Source organism: Peromyscus leucopus, chromosome 6 (assembly GCF_004664715.2).
Source record: "Peromyscus leucopus breed LL Stock chromosome 6, UCI_PerLeu_2.1, whole genome shotgun sequence".
NCBI lineage: Eukaryota > Metazoa > Chordata > Mammalia > Rodentia > Cricetidae > Peromyscus > Peromyscus leucopus.
In genome coordinates, this window is record NC_051068.1 from 67,338,952 (window position 1) to 67,353,265 (window position 14,314).

Sequence of the window (14,314 nt, forward strand, 5' to 3'; positions counted from 1 at the left end):
AAACTTTTAAAATTGTCGAGATGTTTCATTTTCCATGCTGGAGATCACAGTGCTCCACCACTGAGTCACATCCAGCCCTGAATTGAATTTGTGGATATTTTTCTGCCTCGGCTCTTCCATTGTTTTTGTTTGATTCAGTTTGGGATTTGTTGAAACAGTCTTGCTTTGTAGTTCATCATCCTCCTGTTTCAGCCTCCCCAGTGCTGGGTTATAGCACCACCTCTTTTTTTAAAATTACCTTTGTTGGTGTATGATGGTGTGAGGGCAGGCACGTGCACAGCGCGCCTGTGGAGGTTTAACCCTACTGAGCCATCCACACGCTGCTCTTTTGTTGTTTGGTTGTGAGGCGGGATCTCACTAACCCTAGCGGGCCTAAAACTCACTACGTGGATCTGGCTGATCTCGAACTCATGAAGATAACCTGTCTCGGCCTCCCAAGAGCCTTCCTCCATTTTCAAAGCAGTGGCACCCTCAGCCTGCCGGGAGGAGGGCTATTTCTGAACCCAAACTTGCACCGGACCCCATCCCCCACCCCCCAGCTGTCTCTGTCCATCCTGGAGCCACCATGGCACCCGGTCCTTGCGGTCTCATCAGACAGCGCCTTTCAGTCTTAGGTCTTCCTACTAGACACTAAACGTTTCGAAAAGAGGGGAGATTCCCCCCTCTCAAAAAGAAACTTTAGCTCGCTGGGGACCACAGTCCCCCACCAAGACATAAACCTAGGGGGAAGTACTGCGCAGATCTTCTTTCCCCTCCTTGGGAGGTCAAGTCCAGTTTTTATTGGTCAAAAGTTACCCCCACCCCCACCCCCTGCGGGGAAGTCGACTTTTCACTGGTCAAACACCAGCCACGTGACTCCCCGCTTTTTTTTTTTTTTTTCTTCTTTTCCGTCCTGGGCTGGAAACCTGGGGAGGTTACTACAAGTTAAGCTGAAGACTGAAGCGAGAGTCAGGTAAAGCCCTAGCTGGGGGTGGGCCGGCAGGACCCCCCACACACACACACACACTTTTTCCCCAGATCACAAAGGAGGGCAGAGCTGTAGAAAAGGAATCGGCACCCCGGCGGCGTCCACACACTGCCTAACCCGGGACCTGAGGGCGGGGAAGGAAGGGGTGGGTGATCCTGAAGGAGGAACTCAGGCAGGTTCTTGTGGTCCCAGGTCCTTCTCTTGAAAGGTCAGAGAAGGCTGTCAGAGGGAAGTGTGTACCGAACCAGGACTTTACAGCTTTGGGCAGCGTGGGAGCACTCCCCCCTTTAGCGGTGTTTTAGAAACAGCACAAGCCAGTGACGGCGCTGACAAGGTGTTCTTGTTGAATCCTGCCTGGGCGAAAGGAGGACAGCAGGGAGTGTGAGTTTTCTTCCTAGAGGTCAAAGAGCCCTGCAAGATGCAGCTGGGGAAGATGGCAGCTGAGCCGGCACAGTCTCCTAGAGGGCTTCCTAATAAGGCATCGGTGTACGGGCCGAGGAGAGCAGGGATACTTTTTGGTATCAGGGTTTGGGACCCTGCGTGCAGGGGTTCCAGGAAGTCCCCTGCTTAGGTTTGAGAAGGTTTGTCTTGTTGACCCAAATACCATACCATTGCTGGTTTCCATGGAGACGGTGAGTCTGACATCACCCTGGTTGCCATGGCGCTTAGTTCTGGAGGACCTGAGCAGGCTGTAAACAGCCAGGGATAACCCGGGACTTCTGCTCAAGCGGCTGCCACTTCCTTCCTTGGTGCCGGCCACCTGTTAACAGTCACACACAGCAACTGGGGATGGGACGTGTCAGGACAGCAGAGGGAGGCTGAGGCCGGAAGGCTGAACAAGAATGGCTGTGTGGCTGTCCCCAGAGGAAGGGGGGCGTGGGGGCGTTGGTTTTTCGGACCTGGTATAGGGAAGTCATTGCAATCATTCTGTCTCCCTGTGGGATGGGTGCTAGTGTCTAGGAGACACCATTAGATGTCCTTTACCTGTCTTGGACTTGAATCTTGACTGGCAAGAGCCGCAGGGGTTTTTAAGGTGATCACGAAGGACTTAAACCCAGCTGGAGTAGAGAGGGAGCATTTAGCTGGTTTTGAAGGTAGAACTGCCAGGCTCCCTCACCCCAGGTCCCCTTCTCAGTGCTCCGGTATAGCCTCTTCACGGTCTGCCTTTTCTGCCCTGGGGACGCGGTTCCTCATCTCTCTCTGACCACAGACATCCAGGAGGACATAGCTCTGCCAGGCCTGGCGTATTAGAGAGCTTCCTGCCTGGCCACTCACTTCAGCTAAGATGGCCATCTTAGCTGAGCCTTGCACAGCCCCTGCTGAGGACCCCCTAAACCAGTGGTCCCCTAACGCTGAGACCCTTTAATAACAGTTCCTCATGCTGTGGGTGACCCCCAACCATAAAATGATTTTGTGGCTACTTCATAACTGTAATTCTGCTACTGTTAGGAAATGTGATGCACGTAGCCGATAGAGGGGTCACACCCCACAGGTTGAGAACCACTGCCCTACACCAGAATGTGCGGAGAACCGATGGTGGATAGGTACTGGACCGCTTAAGAAGGCTGCTGGGCCTTCTCTTGGGCTCTGTGGGAGGACTCTAGGGATCATGGCGGACCCAGGTATTGTTTACGGGACCTGGGGCGGTTCCCACTCTCTTCAGTCAGCCTCTCTGAGATTCCTCCCCTTGGCCAGAACGCCAGGGGGTTGGACTTCTCAGCCTTTGGCCTCTTTGACCTTTCAAGGTCAATGCAGTTGCCCAAGGCCCTGTGGATTTTGGAAGAGGCAGCTTCCTTGTGGCTTTTAGCAAGGTGAATCCCAACAGGAAAGATTGGGATCCAGGCAGGACTGAACTGGCCTGGGTTGTGGAGGCACCTGCCCAGCTTTTGATGCCTGGAGCCATGCCGCTGCTGTCTGCCTGCTGCCTGCTGTCTGCCTTCCCATGGGGACTCCCTCCTCTTCCTCCTTCTTCTTGTTCTTTTTTTTTTTAATTTTTTTGATTTATTTTATTTTTATTTATTTGTTTGTTTTTCGAGACAGGGTTTCTTTTTGTGTAGTTTTGTGTCTTTCGTGATCTCGCTCTGTAGCCCAGGCTGGCCTCGAACTCACAGAGATCCGCCTGCCTCTGCCTCCCGAGTGCTGGGATTAAAGGCGTGCGCCACCACCGCCTGGCCTGATTTATTTTTATTTGATGTTCATTGGTGTCTCACCTGCCTGTGTGTCTGTGTGAGGGTGTCAGATCCCCTGGAACTGGAGTTACAGACAGTTGTGAGCGGCCATGTGGGTGCTAGGAATTAAACCTGGGTCCTCGGGAAGAGCAGCCAGTGCTCTTAACCGCTGAGCTGTCTCTCCCGCCCAGGAACTCCCATTCTTAAGAGAGCTTTTCTCTGCAGGTGGCCACTCTACCAACCCTGGACCAGTACCACGATGACTTCTTCCTGCCCAGACTCAGATAATACCTGGGTGCTTGCTGGCTCTGAGGTAGGGACAGTGGACCTGGGAGCTACAGGGGAGGGGGAACCCCTACAGGGTGGACTGCTTTGACCCGAACCTGCAGGAGTAACTAACGGTCCTGAGTGTGAGTACTGGGGATGGAGGAACAAAGAAGACGAGCAATAGCTGGGACCAGGAGGTCTTCCGTAGCTGATGACTTATGCCAAGCAAGTTTCTTAAGTACAGCATCTTACATACTATTTCCAAGGGAAAATGGCCAAGATCAGCAGAGAGCTGAACCAGACAATGTTAGCAAAGAACACAGGCTACCTCAGCCTTCGGGTTGATAACCACAGTCTAGGGTGAAGAGTCAGGTCACAAGAATGCAACCTTGACTCCTCCGAGGCACTGGTTCCAGCCCTCGACAACCTTGCCAAGTCAGGACCTCTGAGAAATTCTTGGGTTGGTCTGGGTCCCGGCACTGCTTTCTGGATCTGTCCTGTTCTCTTGGTCCTGACGATCATCTGTGGTCCCTGTTGGCTCTTGTGGGGCTCCAGTGGCAGGGAGGAGACCTGGCACAGAGCTCTGGTGTTGGGGCTTCAGCCACCCCTGGGAAGAGGGGCCCAGATGGGTAAGCTGAGAGAAGAAAGGGACTTCTGGTGTGAGACCAGCAAGAGTGAGCTCATGAGGTGACAGAGAGAGCCATGTGGAGACCGAAGAGCCTTAGGGTAAGGTGGAGACCTACTGTAATCCATGTTGGAATGCTGTGAGCTAGAGCCTAGAACCCCAGAAGAGGCTCAAAGGGCCTGATGAAGCATCAGGTGTTGTCTTAGGGTTACTGTGGTGGCTGTGATGAAACACCATGACCAAGGCAACTTGGGACAAAAGGATTTATGTCAGCTTACGCTTCAGGTAACAGTCCGTCACTGAGGAAAGTCAGGGCAGGATCCTGGAGGCAAGAGCTGATGCAGAGGCCATGGAGGGGTGCTGCTTACTGCCTTGCTTCCCATGGCTTCTCAGCCTGCTTTCTTATAGAATGCAGGGCCACCAGCCCAGGGATGGCACCACCCACCATGGGCTGGATCCTCCCACATCCATCACTAATTAATAAAATGCTTCATGGGCTTGAGTACAGTCTGATCTTATGGAGGCGTCTTCTCAGTGGGGTTCTTTCCTCCCAGATGACTCTAGCCTGTGTCAGGTTGACATAAAATTAGCCAGGACGGGTGTCATCTGATGAGCAGACAGTGCAGAGCTGCTGGGTTGGAGAGGAGCCCGACACTCAGTGTCATCCGCAGGCGATCGAGCCTTTGTGTGGCTGGCTGGGAACAGGGATAGTGCTTGTAAAGCCCTTGCAGCCTTCCAGGTGGCATTTGGGGAGGGTAGGAAACCAGAGGCTCCTGATGCCGCCAAGAAGGGAGAAGGGCTGGTGGGTTGGGAACTAGTATCTAGAGAAGTATGATGAGGATGTGTCAAAGGGATCTGAGAGACTTCCTTAGAACCACTCGGAGGAACTGGGCATAGTGGAGCAAGCTGTGATCCCGCTGCTTGGGAGATGGAGGCAGGAGGATCAGGATGTTCAGGGTTGTCCTTGGCTACGTAGCAAGTTCAGGATACATGAAACCTTCTATCAACAAGTTAACTACAAATAAATAACAATGAAAAAGAGAGAGTAGCTAGAGAGGCCACAGAACATGTTGAGTTTGGGGTAGCCTTTAGGAGCCCAGCTGGGGATGAGGAGTTGACCTCAGCAATGACCCTGGGACAGAACACTGGACTAGTGCTCACTGGCAGGGATTAAAATAGGCTCTGTGCTCAGTCCGCCCTGGTCTCCCGTCATGGCGCCGTTGTTGACAGCTGGGAACCTGGGCCAAGAGTTTCACCTGTCAGTCCTCCGTTATAAACCAGAATTGTAATCCTTGCCTTGCAGGGGTGACCCTGAGAAAAGTGTGGTTCGTAAATTGCAGAGAAATATACCGAGGTCAAAATTATTCTTGAGCTGGTTATGGTGGTGTGCACCTTTAATCCCAGCTCTCAGGAGGCAGAGGCAGGTGGATCTCTGTGAGTCTGAGGCCAGCCTGGTCTACATAGTGAGTTCCAGGACAGCCTGGGCTATGCAGAGATGCCCTGCTCCCTCCCCTCTCTCATCTGTTCATTTTTGGAGGGTTGGGGGAGATGGCTCAGTGGGTAAAACACTTGACACATAAACATGAGACCCCGAGTTCAGATTCCCCAAAACCCAGTAACACTGGATATGGTCGTACAGGTTTGTAATCTTGGTGCTCCTGTGATGAGCTGGGAGTTGGAAACAGGAGACTCCTAAGAAGTCTGAGGTCCAGCTAGTCTGCAAATATAGCAGAGAGTCAAGAGATTCATCTCAAAAGAGATGGAAGGTGAGGGCTGACAGCGAAGGTAGCCCTTTTCTTTGAGACAAGGTCTTGCTGTATAGCCCTGACTGTCCTGGAACCTGCTGTGTGGACCAGGCTGGCCTGAAATTTGCAGAGATCCACCTGCCTCTGCCTGAGTGCTGGGATTAAAGGCGTGTGCCGCAGCACCTCACTGAGGTTGACTTCTTGCCTCCACACTCATACTGTGGTATGTGCGTGTGCCTGCACAGAGAAAGAGATATTAGAGAGAGAGAGAGAGAGAGAGAGAGAGAGAGAGAGAGAGAGAGAGAGATATTCAAACAAAGAATTATTCCTGGAGAAGAGTGGAGCTCTAGCTGGGATGGGCAGGTAGCAAGCTGCCAAGGAGTTATGTGCAGAGAAAAGTCGGCCAAGCTGAGTAGTCAGAGCTAAAGAGTCGGGGTCAGGCTGCCTGCGGCGGGGTGGGGTGAGGTGGGGGGTGGGGTAGGGGTAGGGGGTGGGGGGGTGGTTGGGCTTCTGCCAGTAGCTGTTGAGAGAGGGCCGTCCGGGGAGTGTGGACAAGGGAAAGGCCAGAGAACTCAGAAGATGGCTATGTAGTCAGGCAGAGGAGAGACAGCTTTGGGGGGACCAGGGAGACCGTAACGGTGACCTGGGTTGAGTTGTTGGCTGGAGGGGAGGGCAGCACTGAGGACAGGGGCAGGGACCCCCAGTACCATTGACCTCCCTCAGGGACTGACTGCTGGGCTGATCCCCTGGTCCCAGATCCTTGCTCACGGCTGTGATTTCACAGAAACCTGGCCTCTGGGGCAGTGAGGAAGGTTAGGGAGCTGCTGAGTGGAAGAGAGACTTTGGATAGGGCTCCACAGTGGCACGGGCCATAGTTTTCTTTTGATATTTCGAGACAGGGTTTCTCTGTGTAGTTTTGGTGCCTGTCCTGGAACTCACTCACTCTGTAGCCCAGGCTGGCCTCGAACTCACAGAGATCCGCCTGTCTCTGCCTCCCCAGGGCTGGGATTAAAGGCGTGCGCCACCACCTCCGGCACAGGCCATAGTGTTGGAGACCTGTGCTGAGGTGCCTGAGGGCAGCTAGCCCCTCGTCTCCCATCAGGGCATCCCTGCTCCTGGTTTTGTGCTGATGTCCTGACAAAGGATCCTAGAGCTTACCTCCCTCCCGATAGAACCTGCCTGTGGAGACTCTGGGCCCAGAACCCAGGATGGACCCAGAATCTGAGGGAGCCTCCCAGGCCCTTTCGGACCCCTCCAAGGCAGAGGACGAAGAACTAGCTGGGACCTTAAATGAAGAAGGTAATGGGGCCTTGTAGGGGATTGGACATAAACAATCCTGTTTGGGGGCCTTCTTTTTAGTTGGGGGAAGGACTATTTGCTTGCTGACCTTGGTTAATGAGCTGCCACCCTCCACAGTGGTTGGGGCCTGTGGGTGCCAGAAGGCTACCGTGAAGGAAAGTTCAGGGCTGTGGCTTCTTTTGGGCTTTCTCTTCCATCACAGGGATGCTTTCCCAAACGGAAGGTTCCCAGAATGCAAGTGCTACTCTGCCCGAGGAGACCGAGGTCAAGGTAAGGTACTTTGCTGGAGCTGGGAAGAAAGTGGGAAGAGCTCTTCTCATAGCCGTATCCCGATCAGGGCACGCTGGGATGTGATGGTCATGGGATGGAGCCTCCCGGAGACACACCCAGCCAGGAAGATTTGCAGGCGACCCCTGTGGCGACAAGCCGGAGACCTGACACACAGGACCTGGAGAGTGAGAGCCCTCCACAGAGCCTGCCCTCCAGTCCCAGAGCAGGTCAGGGCCCTTCTCACCTCTCCCCTTTTAGAAAGCATGGGAGGGGGGTGGAGGGAGGGTTCAGCAGTTGGGAGCACTGGCTGCCCTTCCAGAGGACCTGCGTTCGATTCCGGCCCCTGCATGGCAGCTCACGACCCTCTCTAACTCCAGTTCCCGCGGACCTGATGCCCCCTTCTGACCTCCATCGCATGCACACGGTGCACAGACACACACAGGCAAAACATTCATACATGTGATAAAGTAAACACATATCAAAGATTTAATAAATAAGTCGAAAGTGTAGGAGAAGGGGCAGGCCTCACTACTGAGCACATGAGGGCCAGGCCTTGAACTTGGCACCTCCTGCTCTCTTTCCTCATCATCACCCCTGAGGACACAGACGCTCAGAGGAGTTAAGAGCTTGACTGGTGGCCTGTTGTCTGCTTGATTATGTCCTCTCTCCTTACTTCTAGAACATTGGTTCTCAATCTTCCTAATGCTGCAGCCCTTTAATACAGTTCCTCATGTCGTGGGGACCCCCAACCATAATTTTTTTTTTTTTGAGACTTGGGTTTCTCTGTGTAGCCCTGGCTGTTCTAGAACTCTCTCTGTAGACCAGGCTGGCCTCGACTTGCCTCTGCCTCCTGAGTGCTGGGATTAAAGGACAGCACCACCACCACCTGGCTATAAAATTATTTCATTGCTACTTCAGAACTGTAATTTCGCTACTGTTATGAATCCTAATGTAAAGATCTGATGTGCAGGATATCTGATATGTGGCCCCTGGGCAGAGGTCATTTGACCCCAAAGGGGTTGCAGCCCCCAGCTTGAGAACCGCTGACTTGAACATACCCTTCATTTCCTTTCCTCCTGCGGGCTATGGACCCACGATGAGGGGAGGCGGGAGGCTCAGACTTTCTGAGAAACTCAGTGAACTGAGCCAGAGAACAAAGAGAGTAGAAGGGACCAGAAAGACTCATAACTCAGCAGTTCCAGAAGAGTTCCGGGGAGACAGCTTAGTCAGGGGTGGTGAGAATGAGGAAAGGTTGCTGGGCGGTGGTGGCGCAGCCTTTAATCCCAGCACTTGGGAGGCAGAGCCAGGCGGATCTCTGTGAGTTCGAGGCCAGCCTGGTCTACAGAGTGAGTTCCAGGACAGCCAGGGCTACACACAGAGAAGCTCCGTCTCGAAACGCCGCCCCCCAACCCACGCCAAAACAAAACAAAAAAAGAAAGAGGGAGAGGCAGGGACATAGTTGGAGGTGCCATTTGAGAAGAGTCTTGACCATAGAGTAGGTCAGGAGAAAACATTCCAAAGCTTTGGCGTCATCGGAAGAGTAGGCCTAGGCCCAGGTCTGCCCAAGGCAGGGGCAGAGGTGACCGGAGACACACCCTCCCCCTGCCCTCCATCTGTGGAAGATGGCCAGGGAAGGAAGAGGTTGGGGCCCGGACCATTAGGGGGCAGCTGCCGGAGTCTGACGGAGGTTGGACCTAAGGACTAAGGCAGAGACCATAGGGCCTGTGAAGAGAGTGGATTATGGAGGCCGTCAAGCGAGAACCGTCCAACCGTCTGATGTGGGGTGGAGGGGGAAGACTGAGGTTAGTCGGGCAGCAGCATGCCTCTCCCTGAACCAGAGGTGGGGCCACACTAGGAAAGATGGATCCTGGAAGGAGCAGGACGCCTTTGGGATGGAAGTGGCTCTAGCCTGGACAGGGCAGTCAGTCAGTACCTAGGCTTAACCGGGCAGTCTTCATGCGCCTTCTCCGTGGTCAGGGCTGGGGTTCCCTGTGTCTGCCTTCTCTTTACCACACTCCCCGGGTGCTTGCCTCACTGCCGGGTCCCCTCCCCTTCCTCCAGTTTGGAAAGACCGCCACTGCTCCAGCAGTGATGAAGACACTGACGTGGATGTGGAGGGTCTGCGGAGACGGAGGGGCCGGGAGCCCGGCCCACCCCAACCCCTGATACCTGTGGACGTGGAGGACCAGGCCAAGGGCGAGGGTGCAGGAGGCGAGCTGGGTATCTCCCTCAACATGTGTCTCCTAGGGACCCTGGTTCTTCTGGGCCTGGGGATCCTCCTGTTCTCTGGTGAGTAGTACTCCTGGCTAGGGCCTCCAATCGGTCCTTTGGCCCTGCCTTGCTGCCCTGGCTTGTCCTTACCTCTCCCTGCTTCCCTGGGAGCCTCCTCAGACTGTTTTCGTCTTCAGGTACGCTTTTGGAGCCCGAGACTGGTGAGTAGGCAGAGGCCCTGGCTTGCTTTCTGTGTTGGTGCTAATGGGAGTCTGTATGGGGAGTGGTTCTCAGGTAAGGTGTTCAGGGTTGCCTATTATTCCCTGGTTGTTGACCTTGTCAACTGTTCAGGGTGACTTTCCTCCCTTTAGCTCAGCAGACCTGTGAGCCCTGGGGTGTGTTCAGGGAGAGGGGTGATGGGCTCTCTGGATCCAGGGACTGGATTCAGAGGCTCACTTACCCACAGGGCCCATGGAGGAAGCAGAGCTGCAGGTCTTTCCCGATACTGAGCCAGAGACTGAGTTGGTGCATACTGTAGGGAACAGGCAGGTATGTATGGGTTCTGTGGGGGTGCCTGGTAGGGAGAAGCTGGGTTGCCCTGCCGGGGAGGGGGCATGAAGTGGCTGCTCTTCTGCCCTCAGGATGAGCTAGAGCAGCGGCAGGCCTCGGTACCACCGGACAGTAGCCCCAGCCTGCAGAGCATGGGGCTTCTGCTGGACAAGCTGGCCAAGGAGAACCAGGATATCCGGCTGCTGCAGGCCCAGCTGCAGGTGGGCCCTAGCAAGAGGGAGGGGGTGCATCTGGCCACCTTCACCGGGCATATGTCCTAGTGGGGCTCCCCCAGGAGGAGTTTTCCCTTCTCTTCTGACCCTTGAGCCTCACCTTTACCGCGGTCGGTCGGTCGGTCGGTCGTCAGGGTGTCTTGGTCTGTTTACCTCCCTCATGCTGAGGGCTGTCAGGGCTGGTGTACTTGTTTACCTGGCCGGTCACCTCTGATTGGTGGCGGTGATCTTCCTGGAGCATTTGAAGAACAACATGCCACGGCTCGTGCCGAGTGCTGGGCTCAATGGACAGTGCCTGCCTAGATCTAGGAAGTGGACATGAAACCGGGAAGGCTAGACATGGGCTCTGGTGGGTCTAAAAAGTATGTGCTTCTGGAACGCCATAGATGCCGGGATTTGACCGCCTCAGGACCTGGCTCAGGTTAGGGGTGGAGAAGAGGGGGACCCCATCTGGCTGTCCAAGGCAGCACTGGGGCTGGAGTCCAGGGCCTTGCATACATACGCTAAGCAGGCTCTCTACCAACAGAACTAGCTCCTGCCCACTCTAATAGAAGAGAATCGGGGTGGAAGGCTTTGTGCTCGCCCTGACAAGGACCCCTGTTTTCTTCTGTCCCTGACTACATTCTAGGCTCAGAAAGAAGAGCTTCAGAGCCTGCTGCACCAGCCCCAAGGGCTGGAGGAGGAGAATGCCCGGCTCCGGGAGGCCCTGCAGCAGGGCAAGACCTCCCACCAGGTCCTAGAGTCAGAACTGCAGCAGCTAAGGGCCCGACTCCAGGGCCTAGAGGCTAACTGTGTCCGGGGCGTCGATGGTGTGTGTCTCAGCTGGGGTAGAGGCCCAGGTGACAGAGCCACCAAGGAGCCAGGCCCCAAGGGACAGGAGCCAGACCCCAGCTTATCAGAGCAGCAGAAGCGGCTGGAGGCTGAGGCCCAGGCCCTAAGGCAGGAGCTGCAGAGGCAGTGGCGGCTGCTGGGCTCTGTGCATCGTGACTTGCAGAGGGGCTTGCAGAACGCCGGCCGAGGAGCCCCAGCTCGTGCTGGCCTGGCCGAACTTGGCCACGTGCTGGCCCAGACTTTGCAGGGCCTGGAGGACTGGGGTCGGGACACTGGCGTTCCTGCCAACGACTCGGGGGCCTGGTACCAGAAGAAGCCCCACTTCCAGAATTCCAGGGAGCGGAGTAGAAAGGAGATGTGGCATGGTGGGCCGAGGGACCAGAAGGCTGAGCACTGGAAGCATAGGAAGGAGGAGGCCGGCCGGGAGAGGAGGAAGAGCTGGAGGGATGAGGACAGGGAACCAGCCGCGGGGTGGAAGGAGGCGGAGAAGCCGAGGGGAGAAGACCCGGGGAACAGAAAAGATGGCAAGCGGCAGGACCCCAAGGCACACCCTACCAAGAGTGGGAACACCCACTCTGGAGAAAGGCAGAAGCGGTCTTGGGGGAAAGACAGCGGCCCTGACCCCCTGTCCTCCTGGGAGGAGCTGCTGAGACGCAGGTACAGGCCCCCTCAGGGCTGCTCAGGGGTAGCCGACTGTGCCCGGCAGGAGGGCCTGGCCTTCTTTGGCATCGGAGCTAGCCCCCGTGAGGCAGCAGGAGCTGGCCTCTGTGCTGAGAGCCTACTTGGCGAGGCTGCCCTGGGCTGGGCAACTGACCAAAGAGCTGCCCCTCTCACCCGCTTACTTTGGAGAAGATGGCCTCTTCAGGCATGACCGCCTTCGCTTCCGGGACTTTGTGGATGCCCTGGAGGACAGCCTGGAGGAAGTGGCAATAAAACAGATGGGTGATGACGATGAAGTGGATGACTTTGAGGATTTCATCTTCGGCCACTTCTTTGGAGACAAGGCGCTGAAGAAGAGGTGGGAATCTGGGGGTGGGGGTGGGGGTGTTAATAGCTGAGAGGGATTTGGAGGCACTGGGACCCTGAACGGAAGAGGTCTCTAGCTGGAGTCCTCTTCATTTCTGATTCCGAGGCCTTAGAGAAGGCTCCTACGTACATTTCCTGTCTTCCCGTGAAGGACTACAGCAGTCCTGAGGGGTCCCCTTTAGAGCTGGGGCCCCCTTTTCCCACCTTGCCCGTACCTACAGGGCCCCTTCCGCCCTCCCCCAGTGGGTCCATCGGGGAGCCCAGGTCTCTCCCGTCCGCACTTGGCAGCTGCCTGCCTTGGATTCCTCCAGAAGAACAGGGCCTTCCCATCTCAGTGGTTCTGTTTCCTAAAGGCCTTGCCCCGCCTCGTGCCCCGTCTCCCCACAGGTCAAAGAAGAAGGAGAAGCACTCCTGGAACCCCAGAGTTGTGGGGCCCAGGGAAGAACATGGCCGCCATTCCCACCACCATGGCTGAGCCCTGTTCCTGCCGCAGCAGAGGGGCCTTGGCAAGCAGCCAGCGCAAGGTCCCTGGAATTGACTCTAGAAGCTTTGTCCCCACAGTCCAGTGGGTCCCTCTTGGCTCTTTAGTGCCCTTGAATGTCCTTCACGGAAGACAGCACAGCACTTGACCCTGCACTGGGACCGCTTTGGCTACAAAAAGACCGTAGTGGGTTCTGCTGAACTGTCTATGCGAATACATGCAAACGCTAAAGGTCCTGGGGACTGAGTGTGTAGGGGCCTGCCGGGGAGCCTGCCGGGGGAGCCTGCCGGGGGAGCCTGCCTGCCGGGACTATTCTGAAGCCAGAGAGCTAGCTGTTCTCCTGTGTTTGCGGCGGCCCCCAGGACCACAACAGAGCCCGCAAGCCTGCACTGGAGCTGCTGGTTGGAGACTTAAGCCCCAGACTTGCCCCGGGGTTTTGTTAGCTTTGGAGGCAGCTGGTCCCCAAGCGTGACGTGTCCTTGTTATCCTGCTTCTCTTGGGGCTTTCGCCTCCCTGCCTGCGCTGCCGCTGGAGGTGGTCTGTCAGTGCAGGGGACACCGTGCAGTGGCCACTCCGGTGGATGGGCACAACCTAGACCCCACTCTCAGCCCTCCCGCCCTGCAGCCCCTCCCCATGCCTAGCCTTGAGCCCAGCCACCAACTGTCACTGTTGCCCCGACTGAACCCCTGTGGAACCCTGGGCTCCAATCCAGGCTGGGTAGCCTCAGGCCAGGTCATCACAGTATTCTTATCCTCGGAAAGAGGGCTGAGGAACAGAGTCAATAAAGCTCGGAAGCCAAGACCCTGCTTCTTCCACACACGACTTGTTCCCTTCTTTGGAGTGTGCTGTGGAGGGTCGGGCACACCCTAGCCTGGTGCCTGGGTCTGTGGAGGGGAGGGAGCCACTAGGTGGCACTTGGGCTCCACATTTCTTCAGACTCTGCCTCCCTCCTGCCCCTAGTTACCACCCCACATCTCAGACCCCTACCCACTGACTAGCTCTCACGAAGTCCAGAATGCCCCCGGCTGTTCTTTAGGAAGTCCCCCTGAGTGCTAACGTCTATGCCATGGGTAGCACACTGGGCTTCTAGACTACCCTTGGAAATCTCCCAGGGGGTGTAGGGGCTAAGGCATGCGGGTAGGTAGGGTGGCCTACTCAGGCCGGGTCAGTCAGGGAGTGGAGTAGACACTAGAAAGGGGATGGGTCTCTGTTATTTAGCAATACTCTCGCGCTACTGCTGAAGTGCACTGGCTTCTTTAATTCTGGTGCTAGACAAGACATGTGGAAATGGAACGAGGTTGGCTCGTTCCACAGACATGTGTCAAGTCTGTTGTGTGGGGCTGGAGAGATGGCTCAGCTCTGGAGAGCACAGGCTGCTCTTCCAGAGGACCCAGGTTTGATTTCCAGCACCCACATGGTGGCTCACCACGGTCTGTAACTCCAGTCCCCAGGGACCCCTGGGTACCACACATAGCATACAGACATACGTGCGAACAAAATACCCACACATATATTTTTTTCAAGTCTACTGTGTATTGTATCAGAACCAGTGAGGTCCTAGGAATGTAGACCCTTTAATATGAATGTAATCTGCAGCAGGAAGAACTTTGGTTAGATTTAAGAAGGAGCCTTACGGGTTGGG

At 55.7% G+C, this 14,314-nt stretch overlaps 1 protein-coding gene across 1 annotated transcript; it reads left to right on the forward strand.

Annotated features, from left to right (window-relative positions):
- The first annotated feature begins 864 nt into the window (after window positions 1-864).
- Window positions 865-13,491, forward strand: Pbxip1 (PBX homeobox interacting protein 1). The gene is given in 12 exon segments (XM_028890806.2): window positions 865-952; window positions 3,361-3,448; window positions 6,945-7,071; window positions 7,274-7,341; window positions 7,409-7,568; window positions 9,403-9,630; window positions 9,750-9,773; window positions 10,019-10,101; window positions 10,194-10,322; window positions 10,963-11,895; window positions 11,897-12,183; window positions 12,579-13,491. Coding segments are annotated over 11 exon segments (2,181 nt in total). The 5' UTR covers window positions 865-952; window positions 3,361-3,394; the 3' UTR covers window positions 12,667-13,491.
- Window positions 13,492-14,314: the final 823 nt, after the last annotated feature.